General features: G+C 48.6%; 1 protein-coding gene across 2 annotated transcripts; it reads left to right on the forward strand.

Moving 5' to 3' along the window:
- Positions 1-12099: 12099 nt before the first annotated feature.
- LOC119040955 (keratin-associated protein 10-2) lies at positions 12100-17595 on the forward strand. Of its 2 annotated transcripts, XM_053671712.1 has the most exons (5): positions 12100-12182; positions 12408-12443; positions 13280-13423; positions 13674-13829; positions 17405-17595. In XM_053671712.1, exons 2-5 carry the CDS (start codon positions 12438-12440, stop codon positions 17516-17518), a joined length of 420 nt encoding a protein of 139 aa, XP_053527687.1. In that variant the 5' UTR covers positions 12100-12182; positions 12408-12437; the 3' UTR covers positions 17519-17595. The 2 variants fall into 2 exon arrangements, with proteins under 2 accessions (XP_053527687.1, XP_036989958.1); XM_037134063.2 differs by lacking the exon at positions 12100-12182 and having other exon boundaries at positions 12271-12443.
- The last annotated feature ends 533 nt before the right edge of the window (positions 17596-18128 follow it).

Here is an 18128-nt window from a genome sequence, read left to right on the forward strand (position 1 = left end):
CCCGGCACTGACGCTGCATGGGGCATTATAGAGAGTTCATGCCCAGCTCCCTGCCCCCTCGGTGCGGAGGGAGAGGGGGAGGATAAGTCACCAGCTTGGGTAGGGCGGGGGAGGGGTGGGGAAATGATGGCACCGACCAGACACCAAGAAACCGGACCTGCAGTGGCGGCTCCCCATGCAGCTCTGAGCCACAGCAGCGGCTGCGACAGAGATGAGGGGAGCAGAGAAAGAGGGGGGGAGGCCCTTAAAGAGACAGCAGCTGCTGCACAGGGGGCTGCTGGGGAAGAGGGCAGAGGGAGGGGAGGCTCTCCTCTTGTGGGGGAAGGTGGCCCGAGACTCCTTAGCCAGTGAGAGGGGACTCTGAGCCCCTAGATGGCCTGATCCTGTTTCCCACCAGCATTTTGCAAATGCCTGCCATTTCCCCCTCTGTCAATGCTCCCCAACACTTGTCTCTTAGTGGCTTGTCGCGGGGTCTCACTGTAGCTTAGGGGCACATCAGAGGGTACTGGATTCCCGGGGGGAAGGAACAGGAGAAAGTGGTGCATCTTTCGGTCTCTGAAGGGTGAGTTTAAGGAGTGGATAGGAATGAAAACCCTTCAACACAGTGTCCTTCAGACTCAGGGACCCCACGGCCTGCAGCCCAGTGGGAGGGAGGGAAACCCTTGACGCACATATGTGCCTCGTGTCTTGACTCTGCTTCAAACTGTCCTGTGATTTTTGTCTAACTATTGTAACATCACTGAGGTAAGGGCACTTGTCCTCTTTTTCACAGGTCAAGAAATTGTCCCCGGGCTTTCAGTGATCCTCTCCAATGACACACGGTTAATAAGAGGCAGGAAACCTTCCATACTAGGTGTCAGAATGGCTGCAGGGTTCGAAAGGGGGGGGGGGGATGCCGTCTCTCAGCGCCTCAAAGCCTAGGTGCTCCCGCCCCTGTGCTTCAGCTTCCTGGTGTCTCCTGACCTCACCCACGCATTGGTCACTCTCCTTCTCTCCAGGTTTATTATGCCTCTTCCTCTTTGACTTCACAGAACAGCCAAGTTTATGAGTGGGAGAGGACCTGGGATTGGCTAGTTCAAGCCCCTCATTCAACCATAAGGAAACCAAGGCCTAGTGACTTGGCTGGGGTCACGATGCAGGTCAGGAACCCAGCGACAACCAGACTGGCCTCTGCCCCGGGGCTGCTTCTCACCCTTTCGTGCAGCCTTCACATCCTGAGCCCAACAGTCCTGTGGACTTCTGCGTGAGGTGGGACCTGCTACCCAAACCTTTGGTTTCCAGTCCTGCCCTAAGATATGCCTCAATAAGCGACTCCATCCACAATTGGCCTTGGCCTGTCCAAAGCCCACTCCATCTCCTCCCCGGTCAAAGAGCTGAGATTCGCAATTGCACACTGCCCTCTAGTGGCGATCTATGGGAACAGACCCTAAAAGGCCTTGGGCAGGAGTTAGGGACAATTATAGAGAGAATTATAGAGAGACCTAGCTTCCTGCCTTCAGGGCTTCACTTAAGGGGACCCAACTTCTTCAACTGTTCACTCTGTGCTCAGCACAGGACAAGGTGATTTATGTTTATTCTTATTTCATCTTCCCAGATGGTAGTATCCTTGTTTTACACATAAGAAACTGAGACTTAAAGATTTTTTAAAAAGACAAAAATCTTGCCCAAGATACAACAGTTCTGAGAATTGGGGAAGCTGGATTTAAAACCCATGTTTCATACCTCCAAAGATAATGAAAAGCAAAACTACAGAAAGGTACAGAGTAAAGGGTGGCTGGGCAGGGCAGGCATCTGTGACTGCTCCATTGAGGACCAAAGACCTGGTCAAGGAGCTGTGGCTTCACTTTGGGTGATGTGGGTCGAAGTAGGCAGAGACAACTTTTGTCTTCCAGGAACTCACTCAGCCACTCAGGTAAACTCCACCCTGCCACCCTCTCCCTCTCCCACTATCAGCTGTTCGATAATAGCTCACATGTATATTAAGCTTTGTAAAATAGGTCATAAATTTTCAGCACAAGGGCCCAATCCAGCCTACAAACATGTTTTGTTTGGCCAGAATGGTGATGCAATATAGTAATTTCTTAGATTCTAAGTTATTTGTCAGTGTTTGAAAAGTAAGAGATTTCACCTAAAAGTTCGACTTCTTTCAAGAAAGAATCAGGCCCAGGCTGGTGTGGTTCAGTGGATTAAGTGCCAGCCTGTGAATCAAAAGTTCACTGGTTCAATTCCCAGTCAGGGCACTTGTCTGGGTTGTGGGCCAGGTCCCAGTTGGAGGTGTGTGAGAGGCATCTGATGGATGTTTCTCTCACACATCAATGTTTCTCTCCCTCCCTTTTCCTCCATCTTCTCTTCTCTCTAAAAATAAATGTATAAAATCTTTTTTTTTAAGAAGAAAGAATTAGATCAGACAACATTGGACCCACGTTCTGATTCCAAAATATTTCACTGGATCTGAACAGCTTCTGCCCACATTTCACGGGATGAGCGCGAGTCCTCCAACTCACAAAGTCCCAACAAAGTTCCTACAAAGTCCCTTGTGTTACTTGCAGGAAGTCACAACCCCTACTTCATAAACACAAATTCACCCAACCTTCACACATCTCCATAAAGAATGGAAGGGGGCATTCTTATTAAAATTAATTTACAGATGAGGGCTCCAAAATTCAGAGATGCTATATGACTTGCAAAATATTCCGCAGCCAGTGTCTTTTGACTATTGAATCTCCCACCATCTGCCACACACTCACGAGCGCACACACACACACACACACACACACACACTGCTGCTCTCACCACTAACTCTTCCTGAAAGTAGGGGACCAGCTCCACCAGCCCTGGCTCCAGGAAGGATGCCCTCACCCTGTCCTCTTACTTGGATGCCACCAGAACAGCCTCTGGTCTCTTCATCTTCAGGTTGGAGTGGTTCTGTAGGCCCCAGCAGAGGAGAGCAAAGATCAACGGGAAAAAGATGCAGCCCACTACAAAGAGCAGGGTCATGCCTGTCTGGGGTAGAGGAAGTGAGAAAAGATGGCCATGAGAACACCTTAGCAGAGCGTCCCCAGACTCAGGTACCCCCTTCATACCAATAGCTCCATGGCCCATGTGATCCATCCATCTGTAACCATTAAAAGCCATAGGTCTTCCCCAATCTCTCTGGGATCCTTGTTGTACTTTAAATATCCCTCCTCGAAGGCAACTGGACATCCTTTCTCTCTTTTTTTAATCAACCCAATTACAATAATTTTCTTTTCTGTAACCCCTGAAGCAGGTCTACACCTCCTAGTCCATCTCACACCTTAAAATTCCTTCTCTTTCTCCTCCCCCCCCCCCCCCGGGCTGGTATGGCTCAGTGGATTGAGAGCCAGCCTCTGAACCAAAGGGTTGCCAATTTGATTTCCAGTCAGGGCATGTGCCTGCACTGCAGGCCAGGTCCCCAGCTGGGGGTGTGCAAGAGGCAACCACACATTGATGTTTCTCTCCCTCTCGTTCTCCCTCCCTTCACCTCTTTCTAAAAATAAATAAAATCTTTATAAAAAATTCTTTCTCTTTCTCCTTCAACCGTGATGATGTGCCTAGTCTTCCCTTAACTCTACCCAGGTCATTCCATCCTCTGCTCCCCACCCCAAGCTCTTTGCAGCACCTCTCCCTTCCCTTAGGTCCTCACCTCTGAGGGGCAAGGTGGAGGCTAGAGAAGGAGACTGATACCCAGAACTCGAAAAGTACGATGAGGAATGTTCAAATTGTAAAGATTTGAAATTTAAAAGTAATATTTCTTTAAGAAGAAAAAAATGACAAAACATTATCTCATTAAAAAAAATGAACCCTGAAAACATTTTTTACATAGATGTTATTTTTGTATGGAAAAGACTCCTCTCCTGTCCACTCCAGGGAAGGGAGGAGAGGGGAAGTCCCAAGAGGCATGTGGGGAGCCTGCCATCCTGCACCCCTTATGCGTCTTTGAGGGGACCTAGTCAGGAGAGAAGGGAAGTGTCAAACTGCAAAGGCACGAGGACTACACAGCTCAGAGGAGGCAGTTGGAGAGGGCAGGAACATCATTCTCCCATTGGTGGACTGGTGGAGGGTTCGGAATATGCTGTCCTCCCATTGGCCTACCTCTTGACACTTGTGCCCTGTCATATGCTTCCTGGCGGAGGTGGCTGCTCTGGTGGGGGTAAGGGGTGGAGGCCTTCTCTTGCAGAAGTGGCCAATTAGAATTTGTTGATGGCTTGATTGACAGCTGCGTTTCAGGGGGCGGAGCTGAAAGAGGAGAAAGGAGGAGGAAGAGGAGGGAGGGCAAAATAAGAGCAGGGTAAGTAGTTGTTACTTTAAAAGACAGTGTAGGGTAATAGTTTGGATTGCGGGTTCTAGTGAGGGACCACCCAGGCTTCGAGTTATCCAAATGTGGCTAATAAAAGTAACATTCTGTATGACTCCATTTGGATGAAGTTCAAAACGGGCAAAATATCTTCCGTGGAAAATCAGAACATTGTTTAAGTTGGAGGAAGGTGTTGACTGAGAGGAGACTCCAGGGAGCCTACTGAGCCCAAAATAAAGGAATGCCCTTATATTGATCACTGTTCTATATGGATGTTAAACGTTCTCAAGGAATGCTCTTAATATTTGTGCACTTTATTTAAATTAAGCTGGAATTTTAGAAAATGGTTAACAAATGTAGGCTGTCCCATTCCCTGAATGCTGGTGGGCCAATCTCTATGAGCCTCAATTCTTCATTCGTGAAGTTGGGAAAATAATACCCACTCATTAAATGCTACTTACATAGCATTGAGCATGGGCCAGACACTGCTCTGAGGGCTTAAAAACATTGTCATTTCCTCAAAAACAATATCGTGGGTAAGGATTGTTATTGTGCCCATTTGATAGATGAGAAAGCAGATGATGGAGATATTTGGTACCTTGTCCACAGTTAAACTATCAGGGAGCAACTGAGATACGGATTTTTTTTTGCCCCATCATTATTTTCCAGGTCCACCGATACACAGAAAATATTGGTCCTATAATTTAAGCAGCTATATAAAACTCATAAATTCATTTTTTTTCTACAGGGGTGGACAAGTTAAATAAAAAGAAACAAAACATCATTGAATACAGTCAGTCACATTTTCAGAGCTTATCTCTGTTAATAGTTCTTGCCTCCTTAGCTCTGCCATTTTTTGCCCTCTTGATAGTCCTGTGAAAATGAAGTTAGAGGTTAAAGTAAGATGGTTGAAGATGAGGCTACTGGTTGCCTAACCAGTATCCAATCTCATCATCTTACTTAGTTTCTTGGGGACTAAAATGTGCCTACTTTAGAAAATGATATTTCCCAGCCTCCCTTGCAGTTAGAGGTCTGGCCAACATGATGTGAGCAGAAGTCATTACGTATGATTATGTGGAAAGCTTTTTGAAGGGGAATCAATGCAGTCGCAAAGAAAAAGAAATGGCACTTAATAGGAAAAGATACTGAATGGAGGCTTGAAACCAGGCGTGCTGCTGAGTCTGCGCTGTTATCACCCCAGCTCCTGTGCAGGCTCACTGAGAAGATTAAATAGAGATACTGTGGGGGGGGGGGCGAAAAGAGAAGACATACTGTGTATAAACTACTTTGCACAGGGTTCTAGGTCTGTTAGCTACTATTATTATGAGCACCTGCAGTATACAAGGCACTGAAATACTAAAATGCTTGACATACATTCTTACAAATAATTTCTCCATTCTGAGAAAACTGAGGCTCAGGGAAGTGAAAGGATTTGCCTCAAGTCACATAGTAAATGGCAGGGCTAGGACTTAAATGGAGGTCAACATACTATTGCCTTCTAGGTTGGAAGGAGAGGGCAGAGGAGGAAAGGGAGCGGCAGAGCGGGAGATGTTTCCCCTCTGAAGCTGAAGGACAGTCATTCTCCTCTGTAGCTGTGGCTTAGCCTGGAATATAGAATAAGGAAGGGAAGAACCCTGGGCCTGGTAAAGGCCAGGCCCCAGTTTCGTTGGAATTTGGACTCTCTCCTATGTTTCCTTCCTTCGTTATTAATTTCTTCTAACAGCCCAAGGCCACATGGTCTTGTCTGAGAGATGAAGGATCGGGGGAGAAAAATAAAAATAGTTGTTTAGAGCAACGGCTTTTAACTTTTTTTTACAGTAATCCACAAGAGATGCGTTTTACTTCCTAACTCAGCACATGCACACACGTGCCCGAACTGAACCCAAATTTTTTTACAGTCCTCACTGATCCCGATGCACAGCGCACTGTGGCATTTCCCAGATCAGCGTAACCCCTCAAAACGCTGGTCATGACCCGCTAAGTCCATCCCTCAACCCACTGTGAGTAATGGCTCAGGTTGAAAAAATGTGGTTTCTCAACTTTTTTTTTTTTAATTTAATGCTCTCCTAAGGAGACTTTATAAAAAGACATTTTGTTTCCTAATGGCCACTCCAAATTTCAATGGCAGACAGACTGTATATCTATGCTCTCTGTATCAAAAAGTAAGATTTTTTTGCCCTCCAAGAACCAACTTTCGCCCCCTTGGGAGTGATATTGCCCCTGCTGAGAATGCATTAGAGACATACCTACTCATTTTCTGAGTTTTGGCACACCATCCCAACATCCAATGAGATCGTTTTAATCTCATTCTACAGACGAATAAGCCAAGGCCGAAGGGTTAACATGAATTATTGAGGACTGAAATGGCTGGTAAATGGACTGGGAATCCAGAAACCTGCCGAGATCCTAACTCAGCTGCCTAATTATCTTTTCCAAAGTTTTGTTTCCTTGTGTGGAAAATGGTGGGATTGGTCCAAAGAAGTGCTGTGGATTTTCCCCATTTGACCTAATAATAGCAAACATTTGTAACAGCATTTACTAGATGTCAGTCGCAAATATCGACGCCATTTACATACGTCAGCTAAAGTAATCCTCACAAAAACCTAAGAGGGAAATGCCGGCATTACTTTTCCTTTACAACGGAAAGAACTGAAGCACAGAGAGGTTGTGTGACTTGCCCAAAGTCACACAGGTAGTAAGTGGCAGAGCTGGGATTTGAACCTAGTAGTCTGACTTCCAGAGTACTTGCTTTTTTTAACCATGTACTTTTTTAAAAAACATTTTATTTATTTATTTTTAGAGACAGGGGAAGGGAGGGAGAAAGAGAGGGAGAGAAACACCAATGTGTATTTGCTGCTCGTGTGCCGTGCACTGGGGACTTGGCCCGCAACCCAGGCGTGTGCCCTGGCTGGGAATCGAATCAGCAAGCCTTGGGTTTGTAGGCCAGCACTCAATCCACTGAGCCACACCAGCCAGGGCCCATGTACTTTAAAAGGAAACTTTTTATCACTACAGAAACTAGAAAACTGTTATCACTTGTAAATTAGAGGGTAACAAAAAATTAATAAGATGAAACAACTTGTTCTGACATTCTGGCTAGATACTATCCATCGCCTCCTCCAAATTTTGAGCTGAAGGCCTATCTTTCTTTGTTAAAGAAAAGACAAGATAAGTACAGATAGAGATGTGTGAAAGGGGTTCTGGCAGCAAAATGAGACTTTCTCCTGGAATGATCAGGAGTGTTGAAAGAGAATTGGAAAACACAGCTTCCGTGCGTGCATGCATGCTTCCTCGATGGTGTGTGCATCACCTAAAATCACTCCGAGATGGTGTGCAGTGCACACACCGCCGTCCCATGTCTGGGTATTCTAGGAGTGTCCAAACATTACTGGGGGCAGGGAGACAAGGCCAGCCAGTTCTGGCACAGGGGTGCAGCACCTCCCCACCACCTGCCGAAGGCTGCAGCTGCAGGGGGCAGCATGAAGTGGCACTCACTGTGCAAGAGCTGGCCCAGGCTTGCCCGGCAGATGGCATAGGCCCACTCCCCCCTCCCTCAGCCTGGCTCCCCAGGTGGGCCTCTCACCCACAGGCTGTCCTCACATACCTGTCACCCAGTTTACCCTGGGCCTGAAGTTCACCATTTCCTGCTACTTCAGGCTGCTCAGGCCAAACGCTGTCTTGTGCATCCTCTTAGAACCTGGGTGAAGCACGGCCCCAGCCCCGCAGAGGAGTGCAGGTGTGATATCATCAAAGGCTGTGAATAAGTAAACAATAAGTAGCCAGAAGTGGCCTGTTTCCCACGTGATACCCAGGGAAGGGTCCGATTCCCCCTATGGTGCTCTGGGGACCGTCCTGGCCAGCAGGCCAGGACATTTATTATTTAGTGTTTTAATTGTACTAGTCCCAGGGTAGGTACAGTTCCAAACGAGTCTGGTCCCACCCTTTAGCTGGACAGCAAAAAAAGCTGAGGGCACCGCAGGCCAGTTCAAGTCAGAAAACTAAGGATCTAGTCCTTTTTTCTCTTCCTGTTATGTGACCGTGGTCAAGTGTTCGAGCTCTCTGGGCCTCAGTTGTACACACACAAAGTCCCACTGCCCAGGCTCAAATCTTGGTTCTGTCACTCGCTAGCGGGAGAACTTGTGCAAGCGAATTAACACCTCTGGGCCCTTCTTATCTATAGAGTGGGGACGAGGGCGGCACCTGTACATAGAGCTGCTGGGGTGATAGAGTAAGACAGGTGCGAATGCTCAGTGTGATATTCATTGAGTTGTTGTTATATTTTTTTAATGAGCCCTTGTTCTGTGCCAGATACCCTGCCTACATTTTCTTTAACCATTGCAATAAAGCCCTGACGATCTCTGGTGAGCCCTACTTTCCAGATGAGTAAGACCAAGGCTTATTGCCTTAGTTAATTTGTCCAAGTTCACACAGACACACAGAGGCAGAACTAGAATTCAAATATAGATCTTGCCTAGCTCTAAAATTCCTTTCAACTGGTTCATAATTCTTTTTCATCTATAAAATGAAAAAAAAAAAAGGTTTCTGCCTCTCAGGTCTGCTGCTAGGATTAAATAAAACAAAGTCTGTGGAGAGGCCTCTCCGGATGCTTGCTTTAGCTTCCGATTCCCCCAGGGTAATTATCTGAGCACAGGACTTTCATTTTCGTAATGAGGAGTCTGCCGAACCTCTTAGACTCTGGGAGGCAATGCTGTCTGATGTCCACAGGAGGGGCTGGAAGTGTGAGATCAAGTCAGAGCCACCAGGTTCCCTTCCCACGACCAGGCCCAGGCCTGCTAAGGCTTCTTTCATCTTCTGGGCTTCGTCTTCGCCTCAGGTCTCCCACCCACCCCAGGGAGACTGGGAGTACACACCCTTTTCTCTCTTTCCCAGGGGCAGTGCCAAACTACATGTGATGAAATCTGACATCTCCAGCTTTGAACTATACGTAGAGGGAGGCCTGATGGTTATCCGGCTATTGCAGTGAGCTTCTCCCAGCCTCTGACAAATGGTGTGATGTTGGAAAAAGTGGAACCCTGGCAAAGTGGGGTGCATGTATCACCCCTCCTATTGGCTTGGCACTGTCCGCCCTCCTGCATTATGTATGAGCCAGCTTAGGAACGGCATACCGTCACTAGTGTGTCTGACCACTGCAGGCCACAGACTCGATCAGAGGCTTTGCCAAGGCGCATGTCTGTGTTGGCAGGAGCTGAAAAGAGGGAGGGAGATGTGTCACCTGAGGCATTTCCTGGGACTGGTTTCAACTTGGGCCTTGCATTCTGCAAAGAAGTAGGGGCAGACAGGAAGACAGACTCAATAAGACAATCTGACCCCACCTTAGAATCAACAACGCTAACATCGGGGAGAGCTAGACCCCCTGTTTTCAGAGCTTGAAACGCCCTTAAGAGGGTGGGGTGGCATTAGAGGTGTCTGGGACCTCTCAGTGTGGTTGAAGGGGGGAGAGGAGATTTGGAACCAAGAGACACAGACCCTGGCAATTTCTGCGACTGCCTCATGGGGCCGGCAATTCCCAGGGGCAGCAGTTGTGGTGGAGAACAAGTAGGCATGCAGCAGCAGAGCTTCCAGGTGAAAATGCAAGAATGTGTGTAGAACCGAAAAGTTCAGGAAGGAAAGCAGGAGAGCTGAGTGCCTCGGCTCCCTGAAAGCCACAGGAACTAGGGCATCTGGATAACAACACTTCATCAGTGTTGATGAAGAGTTGCAGTTGGATTTAGTTCATTCATAAAGTCAGTGGTTACTCACTGGGTGCTCCCAAGGCCAGACCAAGTACTAGGCCTTGGCATATGGAGATGAATCAGACCCAAGTGCTCACAGTCTAATTGGGGAGCCAGGCACTGAAGTAAAGATTCAAATACCTTGTGGTAAAGAGATAGAACAGCAGCATGTACAGTGATCCATCACCTATCTCGGGACTTACATTCCAGAGACCCCCTCGATAGGTGAAAATCCTCAAAGTAGCGGCGTTATGCTTATTTTATTATTTATATATAAGACTTTATAAACCCTTCCCACACTCCTATAAACCTTCCCCACTCTCTTATTAACCTTTCCCACACTCTTATAAACACTTCATATGCTCTTAAACACTTTCTACACTCTTAAACCTATGTAATTTGAACAACATATAAAATTCTATATGGGTACTCACCAGTGAAGTATACAGTCGTCCCTCGCAATAAGTGGACCGCGATACAGCGAGGGAGGACTGAGCATGGTGGCCAAAGTGGCCACCTCTGCCTGAGGTTGGCAGAAAGAACTCCCTGAGGCAAAACTGAGCAGAGGCTTGAAGGATGAGGGAGTTTTCAGAAAAGAAGCACAGAAAGGGTGTTGTTCTACTCAGAGGGAACAGCATCTGCAAAGGTGCAGAGCTGTGAAATCCAATGCACTGGTTCTGGAACCTTGAACAGGTACTATGGTGGAGCCTCAAAAGAACTGATGAGGCAGGAAACAGTCATTGGTTCATATATCGTCTGATTCCCCCTCCCCCAGTGTCAGGTAAGCGACACAAGGGGAGGAAATTTGTCTGCCTTACCCTCTGCTGAAGATCCTGAGCCCAGATCGGTGCTTGGTCCCCAGTGAGGTATGTTAGAAACGAATCAACTGAAGACAGGTGGGACCCAACAGGAAGGTGCCGACAGTCAGCTAAAGCATTTGGGACTCATCCTGGAGTCAGTGGGGAGCCTGCGGAGGCTTAAAAATAGAAAAGGAACAGGATATGCTGTGGGTGGGAGGAAATCACTTTGACAACGGTGCGATGATTGAAGAAATCAGATTACGAAGTCTTTTCAAATTTTTTATTTATCATTTTTTATTATTATTCTATTACAGTTGTCCCAATTTCCCTCCTCTACTCTTCTCTGCCCACCCCCCTTTGCTCTGCTCCCACAGGCCATCCCCACACTGTTGTCCGTGTCCATGGGTCATTCACACATGTCCTTTGACTAGTCCCTTCCCCTTCTTCTACCATTACCTCCCTTCCCCTCCTCTCTGGCCACTGTCAGTCTGTTCCATGTTTCCATGCCTGTGGTTCTATTTTGTTATTAGTTAATTTTGTTCTACAGAATGGGGATTCCTCTTACAGGTGAGATCATATGGTATGACTTGGTTTTCCCTGACTGGCTTATTTCACTTAGCATAGTATTCTCCAAAGGTTTTTTTTGTTTGTTTTGTTTTGTTTTTTAATGTATTGATTTTAGAGAGAGGAAGGGTGAGAGAGAGAGACATTCATTAGTCGAGTCTTGTATGTACCCTGACCAGGGCATTAACCCGCAACCTTGGTGTATCCGGTCGAATGCTCTAACCAAGTGAACTACCCGGCGGGGTCAGATTATGAGGCCTTAAATGAGGACATCGTCAATAAAAATGAGTGGGGTCAGGTTGAAAAGATATTGTGAATAATGACAAATGACAAGTAGCTTTAATTTTTACAAGGTCCCTGTGAGAAAGGTGACTCCCCTTTTACAGAGGTGGAAATGGACTGATGGAGGCTCAGTGACTTGGCCGAAGTCCCACAGCAAGCTGGTGGTGTAGCCCAGGGGTTCAGTCTTCTTTTTGTGGGGTCCCGGGACACAGCATATGAGGAGGATCCGACCCAGGAGGGTGGAAGCAGAAATTTACCATTTCGGTGCAATAACTGCGGGAAAGCCCCAGACCGCAACTAAAAAGAACTGGTAACTACAGGGAATCAGCGGTGAAAGCGAGGGGGGGGACAGCAAATTTTGGGTTTCGGCGGCCACCGTAGTAGCAGTTCTCTGTCTCCATAGCAATAGCAGGAAGCCGCGGGAGGTTTACAGACGGAGCTGCTACAACGGCCTATTGGACCTAACGCAGAGCGGTCCGGAAGGTGCAGGTGATGCGGCTGGGTGGGTGGAGGGACACGGGGTGTGGCCACAGCTGCGGGCTGGCCCGGGAGAGAGGTGTCGCCCTTGAATCCCTGGATCCTCATTCCCACTCTCTGGATGAGGGGCCAACGCTGGGCCTCAGTTTCCTCAAAGGAAGTGGGAGGAAGGGAGTGGGCACCTCAGTGCAGTGGCCCCTCGCAATCTCTGAGGCCCGGACTTTCTCTCCTTTGCAGCTCCTGAACTGACTGGCGCTGTCCTGCCCCATGGACGTGAGTCCTAGGCCCCTAAACCCTTTCTGGAGCAGCTCCCCCTCAGCGCCCTAAACTCACACCGACTTTGCCCGCCCTCTGGCAGCACTGGAGAAGACGCTGTTTATTTAACACAAGCTAAGGATAAGCGTTTTGAGAAAGAATGCCAGGGATGGGGGCTTCCCAGTGGAGGGTACTTTCCTGCTTTTCCCTGCGAGATGAAGAGTTTGCCAAGTAATCAGTGAGAAAAGGCATTCCAGAGGGAACAGCATGGGCAGAGACCTTGGGGGCAGGGAGAGAGAGGGAGGGAGAGAGAGAGGATAGGGCATTTGGGGGACTGCTAGGACGTAAGTATGGCTGGATAACAGGGGGAGGGAGGGAAAGGTGGGTGGGACTAGAGATAAGTCTGAGATTTTGTCACTAAGTTTGGACCAAGTCACTGAGAGCCATTGATGAGATATGGAAGCAAGGGAGGTATACACAAGGACAGCTAGTATGGATGGAAAGGGGCAAAACTGCAGACCGGCAGACAGTTAAGGGGCAGTAATGTTGGCTGAAAGATGGTAGATAGAATCAGAGACAACAGATCCATTTGGAGAGACGTTCTGGAAGGAAGTTCGTTAAGTCTTGGTAAAGTCTAGAATGATCACCAAGCCCTTTATGATGCTGAAACGGGGATGACAGGAGAATAGGCGGGTTTGGGCGGCAAGAGAGATAGTCCTTTTGACTCTCTCCCTACCTACCGCCTGGTGGCTGTTCCTCCCCTTTCCCAGCCACTTCAGTGTCCCTCCTGGCGTGTCTGTGTTCCTGCGGTTCCTCCTACCTCCTTGTCACCCCTTCCTCCTGTGCTCATTCAGGCCTCCTCTAGCCCTTGGAATCCCACCCCGGCTCCCGTCAGCAGTCCTTCCCTGCTGCTCCCCATCCCTGCCATCGTCTTCATCGCTGTGGGCATCTATTTGTTGCTGCTAGGCCTAGTGCTGCTGACTAGGCACTGCCTGCTGGTGAGGAGCCTGGTGGGGACTGAAGGGGGGCTCTGGGGAAGAAGAACTGGGTTAACCGTGCCCTCATCTGCAGGCCCTTAATCTGAGACTCCTTTGCTATTTGGTCCCCTCATCTATTCTTTTCGTGGCACCAGAGAGTTCCTCCTCTGCTGTCTCCTGCCCAACCTTCTCCTGCCCCTCTTGCCAAAACCACGTCTCGGTTATCCCTACCTGCCACCTGGCCCAGATCCTGAGCCCTGCTGTCTCCTAGGCCCAGGGCTGCTGCACCGATTGCGGCTCCCCCTGCAGGAAGCAAGCTGCTTCCAGGCCCCAGGACTGTTGCTGGACCTGTGCAGAAGCCTGCGACTTCCCTCTGCCCAGCCCAGCTCACTACCTGGATGCCTGCTGCCCCCAGCCCACCGAAGCTGTGAGTTCTCACACTGCCCTCTGACTCCCTGAGCCCTGATCTAGGCACTACCTGTGCATTCATTTTTGTCATTGTTCAGTATTTATTATTCATCACCAATGCTAGGCCAGGCGCCATTCCAGGTATTGGCTCGGGTGGAGACAGCCAAAAACAACATCAACAACATATAGTGTGTAACGATGAAAGCTACCTGGGAAAAGGAAAACAGGGCTTCGGCTGGAGAAAGGCCATGTGTGTAATGTGCAGGGCATGTAATCACTTCTGAAAATGGAAGTTAAAAGGGAAACGCAGACCCTGTCACAGAGCTTTTCCTGCTCTTTGAGTGAACACTATATTCCATTATTATTTTCTCAACAACCTCGGGAGCTGGGTATTTTTAAAAACTGGTATATATTTCTTCTGTTCACAGAAAGTATTGATTACAAAGTGTGCATGTAGAAATATATAGAAAACACAAGGCAATTTATAAGCCAGCTTTCTAACCAAGGTTGCTGTGTTTTGTATATGACCCTCACATACTCACATACAATACCATCACTGCTGAATTTTGCTATTATTTGGTAAAAATGGGTCACACCACATATACTACATCATTACAAGTGCTACTTGCCCTTTTTAACTTGACATCATACCTTGGTCACCTCTCTATGCCTATGCAGGTACGTAGGTAAGTACTGCTACCCTCCTTTTGCAGGGGAATAAATCGGCTTAGGGAAATCAGGCACTTCTCCAATATTCCACAGTAGAGTCTTACATAGAAAATTGTTCTGTAGTGTGTTGGAACAGAGTCCTCAGGGAGAGGCCTGGCTTTCAGAGGACAGGCCACCTTTGCATTTGTGGGTTCAAAGGTGTTCCATGTAATCGACCACCTTCCTAGGCAATAATTATTTTGGGCTCAGAGGTTTAGACAGTAAAGCTCCTGCCTTTGAAGTGGCGACCTTCCCTGGGAGGGAAGAGTGAGGCTAGAAGACCAAGCAGATCCATGACTTGCATTGCCCATAGTTGGTGCATTAAGGTCTCTGTTCCTCAGTTTCCTTAGTAATGAAATCAAACACAAATATTACAAAGCTCTCTCCTACCTCACAGATACAGAAACTGAAGCTCTCAGAGGCTTGAGTGACTTGCCTGAGGCTTGGGCCAGGACAGAAACCCAGGTGCCTCTTCCTCTCTGGGGGCCTGCCTGATCTGCTTCTTTCACAGAATGTCCCAAGTTTCTAATTCAATCATTGTTTATTCACTTAACCAAAGATTTATGGAGTCATTGTTGAGGCCCCATGGTGGGCCCTGGGGGCTCAGTGGAAACAGGATGGACATGGTCCCGGCCCTCACAGGGCTTGTGCTCTGGTAGAGAGCAGAAAGAATGCTGGTAAGTAGTAACAGTGTGTGAGAATGATGTGATGTGGTGCGGTGTTTGGGTCTCAACCCTGTGTGCGATCAGAAGCAGGTCTCAGGCTTAAACAGAAAGCCAGGCATTCAGGTCCACCACTCAGTAGTTCTGGGGCTGGTTGGAGTTGGTGAGTTTTTAACAAGTTCTCACATGATCCCACCCCACACCAGCATAAAGAACGGCTGGGGTGAGGACAAGAATAGCTCCCTTTATTGAGTGCTCACTATGTACCAGGCGTCATGCTTAGTTCTTTCTACTGATTCCTCACAATGACCTTAGGAAGTGGGTTCAGAGATGAGGAAACTGAGGCTCCAAACTTGAATTAGCCAAACCTGGGCCTGAACTAGGTTCAAAGTGGGGCCTGAGCTCTAACCGGTAAAGATGGCTGGCCTTTTACCAGATCAAAGCAAAAGAAATCAAGTGAAAACTGCAGAGCCTAGAGAAACACGAGGGTTAACAGTCTTGCGGAGTCCCTGTTTAATGTACTTAAACAGCAGATTCCTTCCCAAAGCCACCTGGCTGCCCCAGAGAGTTGAGAAATCCATTAGCCAGTTATTAATGACTGGATCCAATGGAGAGAGCCAGGAAATGTTTTCAATTCCCACTTCTCTGAGTTGAGTGCAGGGAAACCTCTGTCAGCCACCAGCTTTGTGCACAGAATGACAGTGCAGCCCTCCCAAAACCCACAGAGCCAACTTCATCTGCAAACTGGGACTCCCCAAAGACACCCCCAACCACACCCTCATCAAACACAAGGAAACCACTTGGCTTCTCTCTCCTTCCACCGTGACACTTCTAGCTCCTCCCTGAGAGCCATTTCTGTGGGCAGCAGCTCCTGCCCAATTCAGACCACTCTCCTTGGAGACTGTAGGTCCCCTCCCCTCACCGGAGCCCCTAGTGATATCTGATCTCACCAGTCACCTGACATCGCACCCCGAAACCTCAGCTGTTCAAAAGGTCATTCCCCTATTCCTGGCTTGGCCCTGTGTCTAAGCTGTGCAACTGTGACTGTCACTAGCTCTGCCTCAGGACTCAAGGAGCCAATCTTCTGTCACACCTCCTGGGCATGTCCCACCCAGCCACGTGGCCTGACTGCAGTCATGCCTGAAGCAGTCTCAAATCATCTCTGCCCCAGGACAGGAGAGCAGTGGCTTGGAGCAGGCTCTTCTCCCTGCCTGTCTTTAAGGACATGCCGTTCTTATTTCTCAGGGGACAGACCTGTGTCCCCTGGGAACCGAGAAGACTTCTTTCTTTGCCTACAGAGGGAAAACGATGTGCTTTAGTTTTTCCATTCCTTCGACATTCATTTTTCAGCATGAGTTCCCATACTAGCTCAGTGGAGACATGAGATGAACTGTCCCTGCCCTTGCGGACCCAGAAAGAAGCTGATGTTCCTGGCCTTGGGAGGCAGTGGGGCCGAGGGGGCTCTCAGACCGGAAGCAGGCAGGCCAGTCCGCCCCAGCAGCACGCCCTAGTTGTACGCCTTCAGGAGGCCATTCCCCCTGAGCCTCCATTCCCTCTTTTGTAGAGAGACCCTACTCAAGGTTCTGATAATGAAGAGAGGTACAACTTTTTAAGGTGTGAAAATTTTTTAGTATGCAAATTGCCATTTTTAAAGAACACTAGAATTCTAGACTTTAAAAACTCATTCATGAATGCAGTGTGTGCCTGGTGCTGAACAGCTGCTCAGAAATGATCAGTTAGATCATGCAGTTTGGTCTCATGACAAGGAAGAAATCCACAAAACCAACAAGTTATCTTCATCACGGACAGAAAATGTGTGTGCGCTTTCCCGGCTACTGACTTTCCACTGCACATAGCCTCAAAAGTGTAGAACCATCTTTGAGCTAAACATTGGGACATCCAAATTCTAGCGTGGAACCAGGGCCAGTTACTCTCTGGTCCTCAGTCTCTTTGCTTATAAAATGTGGAGAAAGAAAGAGCCCCCCGAAATAATTTATTCCAGCTCCTAAGCTTAGTTGTTTGGACGGCTGCCTCCTTGCTGATTTCTCAACAGCACAGGGAATTGACTTGTTCCTAGGATTAGTGGATGGTACTCTCTGTTCCACTGGGCAAATGCAACTTTCCGGGACTCTCTGCTTCCTTCTCTCCTAAGAGGGAAACAGCTTCGGCCTCTGGTTCCCCTTCTTCCTGCCCAGCACCCTCACTCCTTTCTCTTCTCCCTCAGGGTTGGGCCCCTCGTTGCCCTCCTTGCTGCCCACTCTGCGACTGTGCCTGTGCGTGCCAACTTCCTGACTGCCAGAGCCTCAACTGCCTCTGCTTTGAGATCAAGCTCCGATGAGGACCCGAAGTCCCTGCCCTCTGGGGATTGGCCAGCCCCCAGGGCCCACATGCCCTCTTCCCTGAGGGGCCTCAGGACTGCAGGCCGCTGAGACCACAAATGGGCTGCCTGGCTCCCTGGCCTGGGAACCAGCAGTGGAGAACTTGGTTCTCAGCACAGTAAGACCCTGGAGCCCTTGGCCAGCTAGACTGCAGCCCCTTCATAGGGCCCACAGAGAGAGGGGCTAGTGTTCTGTCTGGCAGATGCCCCTGCCCTCCTTTTCCTATCCCCAAGTAAGCTCAAGTTTGAAGGTGGGGGGCCCCCAAGTTTAAGGGTGGGGACCACTGTTAACCATAGACAGCATTATGGGAGGAACTTGGGCCTTAAGTATCAGGATATAAGGGTACCCTAGCATATAGATCCCTAAATATAGATCCCTGCCAGGCAATCCACGGGCTCTTGGTTATTTTGAGGTGTGAGCGTAATGCCTGCATCTGCTCTCCCTCGAAAGAAATGGGTTCCAACCCTGACTGGTGTGGATCAGTGGGTTGGGCCTCCGCCCACAAAGTGGAAGATCACGCAGGTTCGATTCCCGTTCAGGGCACAATGCCTGGGTTGCAGGCTTGGTGCT

This window comes from Artibeus jamaicensis, unplaced genomic scaffold (genome assembly GCF_021234435.1).
Source record: "Artibeus jamaicensis isolate MK-2021 breed Jamaican fruit bat unplaced genomic scaffold, CSHL_Jam_final contig_700, whole genome shotgun sequence".
In the NCBI taxonomy this organism is placed as follows: Eukaryota; Metazoa; Chordata; class Mammalia; order Chiroptera; family Phyllostomidae; genus Artibeus; species Artibeus jamaicensis.